Source organism: Pseudochaenichthys georgianus, chromosome 20, assembly GCF_902827115.2.
Source record: "Pseudochaenichthys georgianus chromosome 20, fPseGeo1.2, whole genome shotgun sequence".
Classification (NCBI taxonomy): domain Eukaryota; kingdom Metazoa; phylum Chordata; class Actinopteri; order Perciformes; family Channichthyidae; genus Pseudochaenichthys; species Pseudochaenichthys georgianus.
The window spans coordinates 24,148,792-24,168,027 of NC_047522.1; the positions used below are offsets into that span (position 1 = coordinate 24,148,792).

Below are 19,236 nucleotides of genomic sequence, written 5' to 3' on the forward strand. Positions count from 1 at the left end.
TACAGAAGATTTTACATTCTTTCAGTTATTAAGCTCCGAATATCTCGAGCAAACCACCAGAAACATGCAGGGAAGACGTTACATCAAAGATATCACAATATGAAAGATAGGGGTTAATAAGATAAGACTTTATTTATCCCGAAGGAAACAGTTACAGAGTTACAGAAATACAATAAACACAACAGCACAATAATAAAATACCGTTTCCTAATCATTTGAGTCCACTTTAAATCGTCCTCTCCGTGATGGTATGTTTGTGTTTTTATCCTTCTGTTGCTTTTAGAATATTTAACAAATTGTACGGTGTCCTCGAAAGACGCCTTAAATAAAATGTATTATTTGTATTATTAAAACTGTACACTAACCGCGCAGTAAAAAGAGCAATTAAATATCTACAGGAAACAAAGACATAATTAATGTGAATAACGTAGTGGCAGATACGTAATCGCTCGTTATTATAGATTAATAATAATACGTTATATTCCACAACCCATGCTAACATATTATTAGTAGTAGACCAACAAGGTAGATAGATATGTCACTATGTGTACAGATGTGCATTTTCACTTTAACGTATTCCGTACTATAACTTAGAGCAGGGGTGTCAAACTCAAATTCATCGCGGACCACATCAGCATTATGGTTGCACTCAAAGGGCCGGTTGTAACTTTAAGACTATATAAAAATACATACAAAATAATGTATTATATTACATCATTGCCTCTGCATTGGATTATCATCGGATAGGGTAATAACTTCATAATTAACTACGTCTGAAAGCAGAAGTCTAGGGCAAGTCAGTGCGTATGTCCCAAAAATGATTTAAAAAGAAAAGCCAAATTCTGGAGAAAAAAGAAATGGAAGTGACATTTTGAAATAAAAATCTAATTCTGAGAAAAAGGAATTCTATGAAAAAAGGCAAATTCTGAGAAAAAAAGTCAAATTCAGATGCATTGTGGGACATGTAGTTTATGGGCAACGTGCTTCTGTAGCATGTAACCGTATAATAATCATATTATATTCTTTGCAAGCTCTTGTGGGGCCGCATAAAATGAAGTCGCGGGCCTTGAGTTTGACACCCCTGACTTAGAGGACCAAATATGTACATATGCTGACAGTTATTTTACTTTTATTTTTACCCATTTCCTATTTTATAGTATTTTATTATCATTTTAATTTTATTTATTTTTGATTTGATTAATCTGTGTGACTCTTTGCTGTCCTGTTTTTTCCATACTTACCCTGTTGCTGCTTCGTACCACTGAATTTCCCCTCTGGATTAATAAAATCTTATATATATATATATATATATTTTGCACACAGTGTTGGTGTGGAAGTTCCCTTTACTGAAGACTTATTGAAACGGAAGCATTCAGTTATAATGCTCCAAATATCTAAAGCAAACCACCATTACTTTGAATTGCCTCGTGTTGAAAGGCGCTATATAAATAACCTTTCAACCAAGTGGAGACGAGCTACACTCCGCACAAAGAACGTTGATAAAACCGCTGCGTGTTTCCCTCTCACATGATTGACTTATCATATCTCTACACTGACGTCAAAACACGATGCCTGGCATATCTTCATTTGAGCTTGAGAGGTATGTGTTTTCTTCTGCAGAGGAGGAGGAGGAGGAGGAGGGGGAGTGAAGTGAAAGGGAATATTGTGTGTGTGTGTGTGTGTGTGTGTTGGGGGCGGGGGAGCGTACGAGCCATGCAAGACATGTGCCGTAGCTTTTCAGCGCCACCGAGTTTGGTTTCCGTGACAGGTGACAGGCGTAGAAAGAGGCCGAGGGACCTTATGTTACCCTCACGTGTTACACTGCACTCAAATTGTCAATATACTGCTGCAGCTGGCACACTGTCCCGTCTTATTATCACTGCTGCTGCTCCGTCGCCACGTCTACCGGTGAGGCAGCCGTCGCCAATTACGCCCAAATCTTTCACCGTCACCTCGAATATACATTTCTATTTTCTAGTCTTGTTCAAATGATGTGCATTGTGTCGCTATGACGGAGAAAATGTCACAATTTGGGATCAATAAAGTCAATCTTATCTTACATTAAGGACGCATGCTCGATGGAAGTCTATATCTGTTGGCCTTTTAGGCAGCCAACACGTTCTCAATGCTCCGATGCATCTTAAATCTTACTATCATCCCATCGCTGCCTATATTTCAGGTGGTTATCACGATGTGAACTTGCCCATATCTTTCACCGTTACCTTGTATATATGTCTCTTTTCTATTCGTGTGCAGTGTGTGCTTTCAACATGCTGATGTGACGGAAATAATGGGATCAATTAATCTTATCTTACATCATGGAAGCAAAGCTCAAAATATATCTGTTCCCCTTTTAGGTAGCCAACACTCTCTCAATGCTCTGATGCATCTTAAACTGTTTCTATTCGATTTAATATCATCCCATCTATCATCCATTATTTTAACTTGTAACCACAATGTGAATTTGCACCATCCGTCGTTATATCATCGTCTATTCTTTCTTTCTATCTGTTTCTCTGTCAGATTTCCATCGACAGAACTTCACCGTAGCCGTGTACGAATGACAATAAAAGCCTTGAGGTCTTTAATCTTTTATTTCAGACACTGTTAATATAGATATATAGTCAGTGTTGCAGAGGGGAAAGCATGCAGCGGCTCCTCACATACCCTGTTCTGCTGTGGGGTGACTCCTCGTCCAGCTGGAGCTGCTACTGCTGCTGCTGCTCCTTGTTGCCCCGCCATCGTCACCTTTCTTTGGGTCAGAGGTGATGCCGCCCAGGTGCCTTGTTGTTGTTGTTGAACTGGATTTCCAACACCAACTCCTCCACCCTGTAAGATGGAAGAACGTTGAGCCATTTTGCATATGTATCTTATTTATATATTGTATTTTCTTTATGTTGATGGATGCATCGATGAATTATAGCGACATAGTCACACATATGGTGAAACGCCGTATAGCTTCGAATCTTATGATTAAAAGTTTCCCATTTTCTCAGTTCCCTTTAATGGACTACGACGGATCATTAATGTGGATGCGGGTTGTTGTTCCGACCGCTCACATCACTCACTCAGCCCCTCAAACACACCAAATCCCAGGCTTCTTCCTATCAATCTGCGGGCCTCACAATCATATTCAGCCGTTCAGGCAAAGAGGGAGATACAAGGCCATATCTACAAAGCGGCGGTGCTGGATCCCTATCCGACATGCTGCGAGGAATAAAGATCCACCCAACAAGGTGATGGTCTCATTATCAAATAAAGTCACAGCTTCGAGTGTGTTGACAGAGCGGGGGAAGAGGAGGACTTGAAGGTCGTCTCTTGTTCGTCCCGCGACTCTGCAGAGATGTGACAGATCAATACAGAGGGAGAAAGGAGGCGATATCTCCGACCTGTCCCCAGTTGAGAGTAAATGGATTAATCCCTCCTATAGAAATCACAGCCCCTGATTGCACCCATCAAATGCTAAGCTGCATTACACTGGGACGACAGCAGCTCGATGTGTACCCCGCCCCCCCAAATTCCCACAGCTTTTGTGTCTCCTTGCGCTGCTTTGTATTATCCCTGATGAAAATATAATTTGCCTCTTATCTGCGCGCCTAAGCCATACAAATCCAAATCCTCAAAAGTGGCGACTTTCTTACGCAGGTATTATGTCTCCGGCGATCAAGCAAGAAAGATTAATTACAAGGGTTTTTGGATTGGCATCCTTTTGTGGGTTTGCCTCGCACCTGAGAGATGGGGCCGACGGGGCATCGAGGGATGACAAAGTGGAAAGGAAGGAGCAAGAAAAAAAGGGGAGAGGAGGCGAGATAACATTGTCAAGCGCTGGCTGGTGACAGCAGAACAATGTGGAAGAGGGGGCATCAAGACAAGTCTGTACGTTTTCACATCCCACTCTCCCTCTCCCCTCCGTGATGCGCCACATCAGATAGCTGAGCACAGGTTTCCATTAGCACACTGACACCCAGCTATCTTCATCTGCAGTGAGAGTCTGCCTCTTTTAGCAGCTTGATCCTCTGGGGCGGGAGTCGGAAAAGCGGCTTATTTTCAAAAATACTATCACATCCCGTCTCATCGTCGGGGACAAGTGTTAAACACGCATGCCTTTGTGCTTTTTCAATCATGATGAATGTGTAATTAAGGACACGGCAGTAACGGCGCGTCCACACTACAGCGTCGACAACTCCAATCTGCCCATTCGCTTTCAATGGAGTGACGTCACGTTGCCTCGCTTTTTCGCCGAACTGAATTGTGGGTAGCAGAGCGGGCTGTCTCCGGCCTCAGAAGTTGAACAATGTACAACTTTATTTGAAGTTGTCGACGCTTCCGACGCTGGCTACTCCGGCGTCTCCGGCGTCAGAAGTTGAACAATGTGCGCCAGCCAATCAAATCCCGTTTCGGAAAATCTGACAGCTCAAGCCGTAGCCAATCAAACCGCGTCTAAGCTGGGAGAGATATCCCGCCGTTCATTTCTATATTTCAAATAAAGTTGGAGGAGAAACTAACTATCGCCGTAGCAAATCACCCGGTTTTGTATGACCAGACCCTCTTCACCTACCGGGATACAAACCGGAGGAACCAGCATGGAGGGAGGAGGCAGAAACAGTGGGGGAAGCTGGTAGGGTTTCGCCTGTTTGGGGAGTTTATATATATATATATATATATATATATTGCTCGCATAAAATCCCCGGGGTTTTTGCTTTGTATGTCGGGGGCGGGAGATTCATGTGATTGGTTGTTGGTCGCGTTGCTTGAATAAAATCCCCAAGCTCCAGACACGCCCAGCTCCAAGCTTTTTTTGAAGCTGTAGTGTGGACGCTCCGTAACTTATGGAGGCAGTGAGAGATATATAATGTAATGTTTTGTCTTTTTGTGATATGGACCTTGAGTCTGAAATAAAGATTGGATATATCCGGACTTGTTGGTGTTACCGTCTCTATATCTTTCAACGTGCTGCCCTTAAAGAAGGATATCAACCTTTAAAAGCAGCGACGAGCTGTCCCTAACTCTGTAGATAAATGTCATTCTGCCCCGTTTAACGCCGACAGCCTTTCCTGTGATCTTAAGGCGAGATGTGCGTGAACGCGTCGTGTCTTTACAGATCCATTTCTACCAACATGACACATCACATCAGCCTGTCATTCCCATAGGTTAGACATCGTTTAGATTACCAAACAGACAGTGCGGCGGCAATCAGTCGTTTTCCCTCGCGGGGCGAAATCTGAAGGCGACGGACACAAAATGAAATGCTCACCGCTCCGGAAAGTTTGACGACTCTGACTTTTTGTGGCACCTGCTGGTCATCGACGCTTTTGGTCCGCTGCATTACGGTTCTTTTCGCGCCCGCTTGAGGAGGCCCCGGGGTCTGGATTTGAGGAGCTACCGGGATGTTCTTCTGAGGAAGCGTCTGTATCTGAGCTCCGGGTCTGATCTGAACGCAGTTCCTTCGCTGTTGGGGGTTTGGTTGAGTCCATTGCTGATCTGGAACATGCACTTGGGGGGTTTGTTGTTGTTGTTGCTGCTGCTGGATGTTTCCTTTCACCATCTGAAGGCGTGCTTTCACATTAGGTCGTGGCGTGAGAATCTGAGGATTGCCGTTTGGAGGAATGACTTGAATGGGATTCTTAAAAGTCTGATTTAAAGGTTGTGGGGCTCTCTGAGGCAACTGTCTCTGCGGCTGCTGCTGTGGTGGTGGTTGTTGTTGTCTTTGTTGTTGTTGTTGTTGCGGTTGCTGTACAGGTTGTGGCATTTGCTGGTTCTGTTGTGCAGGTTGAATCTGTGGTGTCGGAGTCTGAGAACTGATCCTTTCGAGCAACTCCTTCTTTCGGACGCCGGCTTGCATTTGTCGTCTCATTTCCTTCGTTTTCAGAATTTCTTCTCGCAAGCGCTTCTGTTCCTCGATCTTCAAGCGGTACTGCCGGGTTTCCTCGTCTTCGTTCGGGTCCTGTGGAACCAAAAAACAGCTGGGAATCACGGTGTGCCTTTTATTCAACACTAAAGATGTAATCAGGCAAAACCCAAGAGAAGAAATGCAATAGTATTGACCTGGTTCAATTGATTGAGACCGAGCCATTATCGCCCTTATGATTGGGCTTTGAGGAAAGGAGCTCTTCTCTGCATACTGATTGGTTTAGAGGTTCTAGTCAATTCTCGGACACTGGGAATTCAGAAGGAAACTCAAAATGATGACTAAAACATAACACTGCAGTTTGTCGTATATCATATATTCATTTCACTACGTTTTTTGTTTCGTTTGTATATTTATATTTGGTGTAAATACTCTTTTTCTTACGTTAAATCTTTATTTTTAAATTATTTTCTTTCTTTCTATAATCGTTGTATTTTTTACTTCCTTATGTTGTTTCATTTTGGCTCCGTCGTACACCAAAGCAAGACCCTTTTACGAGTAAACGCACCTTGCAATAAACTTGATTCTGATTTTCTGAAATATATATTTTTGGTTTCCTCGATTTTATTTTATACAAGAAACTGACCAGTGGTGTTCGTGGGATTTCCTTTCGAACCACCGTCCTTCCTCCGGGTGGCTGTGACTGCATCTTGGAAACGACCTGTCCTCTTCCTCGTCCTCTTCCTCCGTCGGGCATCGGTTGCCCTGGACGCACACCCAGTATTGCCTTGGCAACAGGCCGAACGTTGGCGGCGGGGCGGGCGTTGTTCATGTTCATGTTCGTGTTGGCAGGCGCAACAGGAAGCTCCCGCAGGTTGCTGTTGCGATGCTGCATCTGCTTAGACATGGGTGTGTTCTGGAGAGAAAATAAAAAACATATTGTATATATATATATACACACACACACACACACCTGAACATCAGCAGGAGAGGACTCTTTAAAGTAGAGACACTACATACTGATATACACCTGAACATCAGCAGGAGAGGACTCTTTAAAGTAGAGACACTACATACTGATATACACCTGAACATCAGCAGGAGAGGACTCTTTAAAGTAGAGACACTACATACTGATATACACCTGAACATCAGCAGGAGAGGACTCTTTAAAGTAGAGACACTACACACTGATATACACCTGAACATCAGCAGGAGAGGACTCTTTAAAGTAGAGACTCTACATACTGATATACACCTGAACATCAGCAGGAGAGGACTCTTTAAAGTAGAGACACTATATACTGATATACACCTGAACATCAGCAGGAGAGGACTCTTTAAAGTAGAGACACTACATACTGATATACACCTGAACATCAGCAGGAGAGGACTCTTTAAAGTAGAGACACTACATACTGATATACACCTGAACATCAGCAGGAGAGGACTCTTTAAAGTAGAGACACTACATACTGATATACACCTGAACATCAGCAGGAGAGGACTCTTTAAAGTAGAGACACTACATACTGATATACACATGAACATCAGCAGGAGAGGACTCTTTAAAGTAGAGACACTACATACTGATATACACCTGAACATCAGCAGGAGAGGACTCTTTAAAGTAGAGACACTACATACTGATATACACCTGACCATCAGCAGGAGAGGACTCTTTAAAGTAGAGACACTACATACTGATATACACCTGACCATCAGCAGGAGAGGACTCTTTAAAATAGAGACACTACATACTGATATACACCTGAACATCAGCAGGAGAGGACTCTTTAAAGTAGAGACACTACATACTGATATACACCTGAACATCAGCAGGAGAGGACTCTTTAAAGTAGAGACACTACATACTGATATACACCTGAACATCAGCAGGAGAGGACTCTTTAAAGTAGAGACACTACATACTGATATACACCTGACCATCAGCAGGAGAGGACTCTTTAAAGTAGAGACACTACATACTGATATACACCTGAACATCAGCAGGAGAGGACTCTTTAAAGTAGAGACACCACATACTGATATACACCTGAACGTCAGCAGGAGAGGACTCTTTAAAGTAGAGACACTACATACTGATATACACCTGAACATCAGCAGGAGAGGACTCTTTAAAGTAGAGACACTACATACTGATATACACCTGAACATCAGCAGGAGAGGACTCTTTAAAGTAGAGACACTACATACTGATATACACCTGACCATCAGCAGGAGAGGACTCTTTAAAATAGAGACACTACATACTGATATACACCTGAACATCAGCAGGAGAGGACTCTTTAAAGTAGAGACACTACATACTGATATACACCTGACCATCAGCAGGAGAGGACTCTTTAAAGTAGAGACACTACATACTGATATACACCTGAACATCAGCAGGAGAGGACTCTTTAAAGTAGAGACACTACATACTGATATACACCTGAACATCAGCAGGAGAGGACTCTTTAAAGTAGAGACACCACATACTGATATACAGCTGAACATCAGCAGGAGAGGACTCTTTAAAGTAGAGACACTACATACTGATATACACCTGAACATCAGCAGGAGAGGACTCTTTAAAGTAGAGACACCACATACTGATATACACCTGAACGTCAGCAGGAGAGGACTCTTTAAAGTAGAGACACTACATACTGATATACACCTGAACATCAGCAGGAGAGGACTCTTTAAAGTAGAGACACCACATACTGATATACACCTGAACGTCAGCAGGAGAGGACTCTTTAAAGTAGAGACACTACACACTGATATACACCTGAACATCAGCAGGAGAGGACTCTTTAAAGTAGAGACACTACATACTGATATACACCTGAACATCAGCAGGAGAGGACTCTTTAAAGTAGAGACACCACATACTGATATACACCTGAACGTCAGCAGGAGAGGACTCTTTAAAGTAGAGACACTACATACTGATATACACCTGAACATCAGCAGGAGAGGACTCTTTAAAGTAGAGACACCACATACTGATATACACCTGAACGTCAGCAGGAGAGGACTCTTTAAAGTAGAGACACTACATACTGATATACACCTGAACGTCAGCAGGAGAGGACTCTTTAAAGTAGAGACACTACATACTGATATACACCTGAACATCAGCAGGAGAGGACTCTTTAAAGTAGAGACACTACATACTGATATACACCTGAACGTCAGCAGGAGAGGACTCTTTAAAGTAGAGACACTACATACTGAATTTCTCACCATCCTCTGCCTGTTGGACATGTTTCTCTGTTGGGGGTTTTGAGGGCGGGGACTCATCTGTCGGGGGCCTCCATGCACCTGCTGTTGGTGGAAAGGATTCTGGCCGTGGTGCATCATGGGACGCGGCTCATTGACATTTGGATGTTGATGCTGATGATGAGGTAAGTCCTGCCTGTGGTGCTGCTGCTGGTGCAGGTGCATGGGCTGATGGGGAAGCTGGGAAACGGGAGGTCCCATTAAGCCCTGAAATCACAGAGAAAGGCGACAAATCATATTATTTTAATATAATTTTTTCAAGCAATAAATACCTGAAAAAAAACAATTAACTAAGGATGACAAAAGAGGATAGAATGAATGATTTAAATAGATATAAATTACAGGGAGTAGTAAACATTTGCAATAAGGGAACAGTATACAGGAGAAGGATTTCATTGAGATCTCTCTCTCGCCCCCTCGCTCACACACGGGAGAGAGAGAGATCTCTCGTCTGGATTGGAAAGATGGAAAATACTAAAAATAATCATAGACGCACTTTGCAGTCTTTTTGCGTATTAGAAACGGAGTTGGCGACACTAAAACTGCAATATAATGTGTGTGTAGCAATAATACAGATGACATATGTTTTAGATATCCCCAGTACCGATAATGATGGAGTTTAACGGTACCACGGTCTTTAATAATTCAGCCCCGGGGCCCGTTTAATACCGGGGCTCGGTACCCATCCCTAATATTACCACTACAATTTAGAAATATTCATGGCTATTTTACATGCATCCTTTGGTTACTATAAGCCTTTATGAACACCATCCATCCATCCATCCATCTATCCATCCTCCTATCCATCCATCCATCTATCTCTCTCTCTCTATCTATCCATCCATCCATCCATCCATCTATCTATCTCTCTCTCTCTCTCTCTCTCTCTCTCTCTCTATCCATCCATCTCTCTATCTATCCATCCATCCATCTATCTATCTCTCTCTCCATCCATCTCTCTCTATCCATCTCTCTATCTATCCATCCATCTCTATCTATCCATCTATCCATCCATCTCTCCATCTATCTATCTATCTATCTATCCATCCATCTATCCATCCATCTATCTCTCCATCTATCTATCTATCCATCTATCTATCCATCCATCCATCTCTCCATCTATCCATCTATCCATCTCTCTATCTATCCATCCATCTCTCCATCTATCTATCCATCCATCTATCCATCCATCTGTCCATCTATCTATCCATCTATCTATCTATCCATCTATCTATCTATCTATCCATCCATCCATCCATCCATCCATCCACCCATCTCTCCATCTATCCATCTATCCATCTCTCCACCCATCTATCCACCCATCTATCTATCTATCCATCCATCTATCCATCCATCCATCCATCTATCTATCTATCTATCTCTCTATCTATCTATGCATCCATCCATCTATCTATCCATCTATCTATCTATCTATCTATCTATCCATCCATCTATCCATCCATCTATCCACCCATCTCTACATCTATCTATCTATCCATCCATCTCTCCATCTATCTATCCATCCATCTATCTATCCATCCATCTATCTATCCATCCATCTATCTATCTATCTATCCATCTACCCATCTATCTATATATCTATCTATCTATCTATCTATCCATCTATCCATCTATCTATCTATCTATCTATCTATCCATCTATCCATCTATCTATCCATCTATCCATCCATCCATCCATCTCTCCATCCATCTATCTATCCATCTATCTATCTCTCTCTCTATCCATCCATCTATGCCTCTCTCTATCCATCTATCCATCCATCCATCCATCTCTATCTATCCATCCATCTCTCCATCCATCTATCTATCCATCTCTCCATCCATCCATCTATCCATCCATCCATCTATCCATCCATCCATCTCTCTATCCATCCATCCACCCATCTATCTCTCCATCCATCCACCCATCTATCTCTCCATCCATCCACCTATCCATCCATCTATCTCTCTCTCTATCTATGCATCCATCCATCTATCCACCCATCCATATATCTATCCACCCATCCATATATCTATTCATCTATCCATATATCCATCTATCCATCCATCCATCCATCTATCTATTCATCTATCCATCCATATATCTATTCATCCATCCATCCATATATCTATTCATCCATCCATCCATATATCTATCCATCTATTCATCTATCCATCCATCCATATATCTATTCATCTATCCATCCATCTATCTCTCCATCCATCCATCCATCTATCTATCTATCCATCCATCCATCCATCCATCTATCAATCCACCCATCCATCTATCCACCCATCTATCTCTCTATCCATCCATCCATCCATCTCTCCATCTATCCATCCATCTCTATCTATCCATCCATCCATCCACCTCTCTATCCATCCATCTCTCCATCCATCCATCTATCTATCCATATATCTATCCACCCATCCATCCATTCATCCATCCATCCATCTATCCATCTTATACAATGTTAACGAACTTTAAACAATAACAGAAGTTAGTAATAAAACCTCTCATCATCAGTAATCTCTAAATTGAATCAGACGGCTCCTGCATATAATTACCCTCCGTGTGATTCACTCACTAGAGGGAGCTCTTGTCTACGTCTCGTGACAAAAAGGTGGTGCCAACCAAACTGAGAATGACTCTGTTTTTCCCTAACGCTTCAACAGCAGTGAATATAATAACGTGTCTAGTTTATTCATGGGTACAGTACTCCAGTCGAGTCATCGCTATGGCTACAGAAATATTAATAATCTAGACTAAAGCAGACAAATCATTCATTCATGGCACACAAAGCATGTTGTCATACGTAAGGGAGGATGCTTTAAAAAACATCATACTTTGGTTTAAATTCCTTATTTCAACGGTTCAAAGTGTTAATCTTACATTTCTGCCACATGTTGTTGTATTCATGTTTCTGTGGTCTTAATTTGAAAGGTGCTATACTAAATAAACGTATTATTATTATATGCACAGTGGCTATAGGGTAGAAGAAAATATATGGTTGAAATAAGACAGTATTTAGCATTAGAGAAACAGCATCAAATTGCCGCACAACACACACACACACACACACATATTAGCTACAGAAATCACTTACTCTCAGTCGTACCTGCATCCCAAACTGGACGTCGGGAGGTGGGAAAAGGCCCCCCTGCTGGCCAAACGGCTGCCGAGGGCCCATGAAGGGTCTCGGCTGATTTGGGGGTCCTTGTTGGTTCATTCCTACCATCCCCTGGTGCCCCTGGTGGGGAGGGAGGTTGGGTCTGGGTGGTTCTCTGGGGAAAAGACCTAGGCCCGGCTGGTTGAACGTGGGTCCTGGTGGGCCGAAACCCATGTGACTCTGAATCTGCTGCTGCTGCTGCTGCTGCTGGAGCTGCTGCTGCTGCTGGAGCTGCTGCTGCTGCTGCTGCTGCTGCTGCTGCTGCTGCTGCTGCTGCTGCTGCTGCTGCTGGTGGAGGCTGTGGTTGCTGTTCATCAGAAGAGAGTTTGGGCCCTGGTGATCAAACATGTGCTGCCCTGGAAACCGCGTGGACTCTGCACGATCTGTGGAGGAAGAGCGAAGAAATGCACCAAGGAGAGACGTCAAAAAAAGCCAATTTCGATACGAAACTTCAGCGGCAGAAAGGTAAACAACAGACGACTCCATCAAGGTAAACAAAGACGGTTGTTCTGCATTAACACGGTGGAAGAAAAGCTGAAATGTGGAGGCGAAGAAATGCACAAAAAAAGACCTCAAAATAAGCCCATTTTGATAAGCAACACCAGCTGGAGAAAGATAAACAACAGACGACTATCAAGGTAAACAATGTTTGTAAAACTGCATTAAAACAGTGAAAAATATCTAACATAAAGATTTTTAATGCAGTTTCAAAAGGCTCATTCAGATGACGTCAGTTTTCACATCAAGAGACAACTCCATCAAGGTAAACAAAGCTGGGATGTTTGTAAAGCTGCATTAACAACACAGCGGGAAAACAAATATTTAATGCAGTTCCAAAAGGCTCATTCAGATGTATATATACACACATGCATTTAACATGAGCGCAGCTGATAGAGCAGGAAGCTAGCAGCATACCCTGTAGGTATACCGCCAGAGGTTATGTTGAATTGGATTAAATATGCCAAGAGAGCTTTGGAAGACTCACCACCCATAAAGAGAGGCTCTCTGTCTTGGGGGCCTTGCGATGGCTGGCTCCTGAAGGGCTCCATGTGATGAAGGGGCCTCTGAGATTGGCCAAAATTGCCTGACATGTGCTGCTGGAAGTCTCCGGGACCCTGGGAAAACACAGAACCCATGAATTACAGGGCCAGGCGGGGAACTCAATAATCACAAACAAATTCAACTAATGAAAAATGGGAATTTGATGCAGGGAGTAAGTGAAAGGATGGGGTCGTTAAAAAAGACACGGAATGGAGAGTTGCGAACATCAAACCTGCATTAACAGCAGAACCGCCAGAGGTCGCTGTACCTAAAACCGCCAACGGGTCAAACGTACCAGCTACGGTACAATATTCTTTATTTATCATACAGAACAGAGAGTTTTGATCGCACAGGGATGAGACTTCTACCCATAGGATCTGTGGACTCTCAGCTTTTGTGCAGATAGCGTGACGTATACAATATCGCTACCAGTGCTGATTTAAACGCTTGGTGTTAGACTTGTGTTTTGGTACAAATCTCTCCATCTATAACTATCTACCTACCGACCTACCTACCTACCTACCTACCGACCGACCGACCTACCTACCCATCCATCCATCCATCCATATATATATATCTATCCATCTCTATCTATAACTATCTACCTACCTACCTACCTATCCATCTATCCATCTATCTATCTATCTATCTATCTATCTATCCATCTATCTATCTATCCATCCATATCTCTATCTATAAAGGAACCGCAGTAGACAAAAGGCGTTGCTATAGCAACACGTCATGTTTACGCTGCATTTCCTATGATGTAAATATTACCCGACGGCGCTGATTTTTTTCAATCCGACTTCATATTGACAATTTTTAACAACAGAGGGTGCTACATAACGCCCTTTGAGGATGCTACATAACGCCCTTTGAGGATGCTACATAACGCCCTTTGAGGATGCTACATAACGCCCTTTGAGGATGCTACATAACGCCCTTTGAGGGTGCTACATAACTCCCTTTGAGGATGCTACATAGCGCCCTTTGAGGGTGCTACATAACGCCCTTTGAGGGTGCTACATAACGCCCTTTGAGGATGCTACATAACGCCCTTTGAGGATGCTACATAACGCCCTTTGAGGATGCTACATAACGCCCTTTGAGGATGCTACATAACGCCCTTTGAGGGTGCTACATAACGCCCTTTGAGGATGCTACATAACGCCCTTTGAGGATGCTACATAACGCCCTTTGAGGGTGCTACATAACGCCCTTTGAGGATGCTACATAACACCCTTTGAGGGTGCTACATAACGCCCTTTGAGGATGCTACATAGCGCCCTTTGAGGGTGCTACATAGCGCCCTATGAGGATGCTACATAACGCCCTTTGAGGATGCTACATAACGCCCTTTGAGGAAAAGTCACGGATTGGGAGACCGTAATATTTGTATTGAAAAAAAGTTACATACAATAAAAAAAAACAGCTGCGGGTAAAATTGACCCGTTGGCGGTTCTAGTGCTAATGCTACTCGAGGCTTTGTTGATAAACCGTCTCAGGACTTTTGTTTCAGGACTTCATACGATCCACAGCTTTCTCTACTCACTGCATCACCCCCTTCCCGAGGGGAAACTAGATAACAACACTTTAATCCCTCCTTGGAATTCGAACCCCCCTCCTAACTTTCTCCTTTATTCCGCTAAACATCCATCTGTGTTGAAACATTAACCTGCTCTTCAACACGTGGCACTTCCACCAATGGGCCGCTTCGCCTCCTCCAAGCCCATTGTAAATTACTTAAGATGCTATCGAGGCTTAATCCATCTTTACTCCAGGTATTTAGGTGTTAGCTAGAAGGTCCCAAAAACTTGCTTAACAGAAAGGTAATCAAAGGGGCTTACGGGGACACAATCATAGTGCTTCTAAAAAAGGGTCAGACGGGCAGGTTTGCACAATGGAGACTCTGGTGTCCGTGTAATAAATCTCCAATCAAATCGCTCATCCGCTCGCTTTCCTATCCTTGATAAACAGACTGCGAGCTGCTCAATATGCAACGGATGCTCAGCAGGGAGGGGGATATCCAAGACAAGCATAATGGAGAGGGGCCGAATGTCAAAGTGTTAAATAAAGAATGGAAATCTGAGTTTAAATGGAGCTTGTGTTTCTAGGTTTCAGGCCTTGTATGTAAAGTCTAAGCTTTGCAACGTATTGAGATATGGTAAGCAGCTCTGACTCCTACCAATTAACCGAGGATGACAATATACGCAACAAGGAGAACACGATAAGGGTTTATAACAAATATATATATGGTTAAACTGATCACCGAATACTAATATATACTATAAGCATGTGTAATATTCATTGTTTTCTGGATTTAATGCCGTTTAAAAGAGAAATGGAGCTCTGTCGGCTACCAATTAACCAAGGACGACTTTAAATGTCAATATACGTAACAAGGAGGCCATAATAAGGGAACACATATATAAATTAAAAGGTTAATACTATAAATCAGGGGGGTCAAATTCAATTTCATCGCGGGCCACATCAGCATTATGGTTGCACTCAAAGAGCCGGTTGTAACTTTAAGACTATATAAAAATACATAAATATTTAATATATATAAAAAATAATGTATTATATTATATTATTGCAACTGCATTGGATTATTATCGCATAGGGTAATAACTTCATAATTAACTACGTCTGAAAGCAGAAGTCGAGGTCAAATCATTCCGAGTCTCTTCAGTGAGAATGTCACAAAATGATCTGAAAAGAAAAGCCAAATTCTGGAAAAACAAAAACAAAGAAGTGACATTTTGAAATAAAAAGTAACATTTTGGAAAAAATAAATAAAATACTGAGAAAAAAAAGCATATTTTGAAAAACAAAAGTCAAAAGTCAAATTTCAGATGCATTGTGGGACATGTAGTTTATGGGCAACGTGCTTCTGTAAAGTAGCATGTAACCGTATAATAAACATATTATATTCTTTGCAAGCTCTTGTGGGGCCACATGAAATGAAGTCGCGGGCCGGATTTGGCCCCCGGGCCTTGAGTTTGATACCCCTGCTATAAATGAACCCCTAGTGACAACATCTAAACATACTATGGTGGGTGGCTTCTTAAAATCATTATTTTTGTGGTAAAACTGAACTAATATTCTGTGTTTTCAGGATTTAAAGCCGTCTAAAAGAGAGAAATGGACTTTGACTGCTACCTTTTCACTAGGAATGATAAAGAGGATGGAATAAATGATTTAAATATATGTATAAACACATGTTTTTAAAGCTTCAACTACTACAAATCAAAGCCTTTACCATTTCCACATAGTATAAATTGTGGCATCTTTATTTCCCGGTCATTATGCGAAAAGATTAAATATTCTAATACCTTTAATTGGTGCCGAGATTAATATTTCAAACCACCAGGAAAAATGTAATGCATTAATATTAGAAGCTATGACCCCCCCCCCCGTCCACTCGGTCTTTTAACAATTAAATGTGATGGGATGATAATGTATGATAATCACGGGTAATCAGGTGCCCACTGGTAAACGGGGAGTTAGTGTCACCTGCATTTCAAATTGTGTCCTTGGCAGCAACGGCCTAAACAGCTGGGGAATACGACACTATGCTTTTCATCAAAATAATATAAAAACCCACCGTCTACCGTCTGATAAGCGGGCTCTCAATCTATCCATATCTACCACAATCACACAGGAAATTTGGAAAGGACATAAATAAAAATACAGTTTTCCGTCCAAAAGATGTGGCTCGTTTGGCAACTGGTTGTAAATCCACATGCAATTGGACGCAGCTATTTTCCAAAGCTTCATTTGCATAAATCCATATAAAATGCACTTTCCAGGGATGTGTCAGTCAGGAGCAGCGGCACCTGATGCCTGGGCTTCATTAACTAGAAGGACGGAGTAACTTAAGGCCCTTTGGCAGACTCCAACCAATACAGTAATTACTTTAAAAAGGCATTTCCGGCATCCCTTGGCTCTGTGTGAGGGAAATAAAGCAGCCCTTCTTACAAAATCACTGACTTAACATCTCTGACGTGAAATCCAGCTTTCAGAATATATGGTGCAAGAAAAAAGGCTCCATTACACCACCGGCGTGTTTGATTAATTCAAATACCGTTCACGCAAAAAGGTCTCCGTGCCTTTGGGACAGAAACTTGGTGGAAAGTGCATTTTAACTGGCAGTATATCCTAGTTTCACATGATGCGCCAAGCTGGCTGCTCTTAAGCTGCATTTCATCCAATGAAGAGAAACCCCCGACCTACTAAAAAGTCCACCGCCTAAAGCCGCTATCACGCACTTCCAGTTGTGCCGTATCGGTGTTTACAGATTTGCTTTAACAGTGTTTGGCCAGGGCGGGCGCTCTAATTGCCGTAATGATATCGAGGAGAATAACCGTGTGCAGAGGGGGAGAGAAAGTGAGGTAAAAAAAAAAGGGGAGGGAGAGGAGCAGCTGCTACTCACAGGGAACCTCTGAGGACCCACAGCAGGTCTGGGTTGGCTTTGAGCAGGAGGCATCAAGGGCACTGCAATGAGAGAAAAGAGAGGGGGTGAGACGGGGAGGGGGGAGATGGGAGAAAAAGGGAGGAGACAGACGTTAGACATCTCCATGCTTACGGCTGTAACAAAGACGTACGTTTTATAACCTCACAGCAATGAAAGATATTTGCAGTTACAGGGAGAAGTAAACATTTGCAATAAGGGAACCGTATACAGAATTTTCATTAGCATGTCTACACCGTAGCTTTGTGAATATGACAATAAAACCGTTGAATATACATCGAAACCCTCCGCTTTAATTGATGTGCATCCTACCCAACGTTCACGAACTTCATACAATAACAGAAGGGATGTTTTCGTAATAATACCACGACTATTTAGACATATGTATGGCTATTTTACTATAACCCTTTATGGACACTGTTAGAAATACACTACATGTATACAGTGTTGTACATAGACTGAGTGTAAATATGCACATTGCATTTTATCATCCTACCACTCGTATTTCTTTGTGTCTATTTGTGACTGCAGTGAGAGTAAATCTATTCATCCGTAAGCGAAGAGAAAAGGTAATTTTTTCACATTATGTATAACCTCACGTCTTAATGAGAATGATTTCAATTAACTGATTGACATGTGGTTTTTTATGCTGCTTTAAATTTAGGGTAATTGTATGTCAACATTCAATTGGATCTCTTGAAAGAATATATAAATAAATAAAGACACAAAAACATAATCATAACCACAGGCAATCCCTGATTTTCCAGAACACATGATATCATCTTCCTCCCAGGAGCAAAAGCAAAACCCCAATGTGTACACACACACACACACACACACACACACACACACACACACACACACACACACACATACACACACACTGGCTAACATGCTTTGCTAACAACATTTCAATCTTGGCCCGGGCAGACAGGCCAGATAAACCCATCTCAGGGAATGAAACGGTGATGCCGCCAGAAAAAATAAAATAAACCCATTACAGGCTGAGAGAGCTATTCACTTGTCATTCAAGCAAACAACAAAATGACATTCTAATCCAGACACCTTTCAGGATGTCAGACTGCCAGGCGTAGCATGCACCTCAACTCAGAAGCTTCCTAAATAAACGGGTTTGGGTACAAGGAAATGTGGTTTTCATCAAAAATTTTAGAGTATGACTATGAACCGTGCATTTAGCTAATTATATAAAAGAGAAATGGGATTTAACATGATGATGACTGGCGAAAAATACATCAATCATCTATGAATGTGTGGATATGGACACTTAGGGTTCAGCGGAAATACTCACATATGGAGAGACGACAAGGATATGATGTGTCTATGACTTACATGCTAGTTAATCTGGGTTATTTCACAGGAGAAAATGTTTAAATTAGGCATAAATATCCTGG

The 19,236-nt window shown here is 42.2% G+C and overlaps 1 protein-coding gene across 2 annotated transcripts in view; it reads right to left on the reverse strand.

Annotated features, from left to right (window-relative positions):
- rbm33a (RNA binding motif protein 33a) overlaps positions 1–19,236 on the reverse strand; it is a 56,655-nt gene that overhangs the window by 12,015 nt on the left and 25,404 nt on the right. For both annotated transcript variants that reach the window (XM_034108442.2, XM_034108441.2), the window contains exons 10-16: positions 17,786–17,847; positions 13,295–13,424; positions 12,247–12,692; positions 9,104–9,346; positions 6,495–6,764; positions 5,255–5,944; positions 2,668–2,829 (exon numbers count right to left, since the gene is read on the reverse strand). In XM_034108442.2, coding sequence (XP_033964333.1) covers positions 2,668–2,829; positions 5,255–5,944; positions 6,495–6,764; positions 9,104–9,346; positions 12,247–12,692; positions 13,295–13,424; positions 17,786–17,847 — 2,003 coding nt within the window. The remainder of the gene's footprint in view (positions 1–2,667; positions 2,830–5,254; positions 5,945–6,494; positions 6,765–9,103; positions 9,347–12,246; positions 12,693–13,294; positions 13,425–17,785; positions 17,848–19,236) is intronic.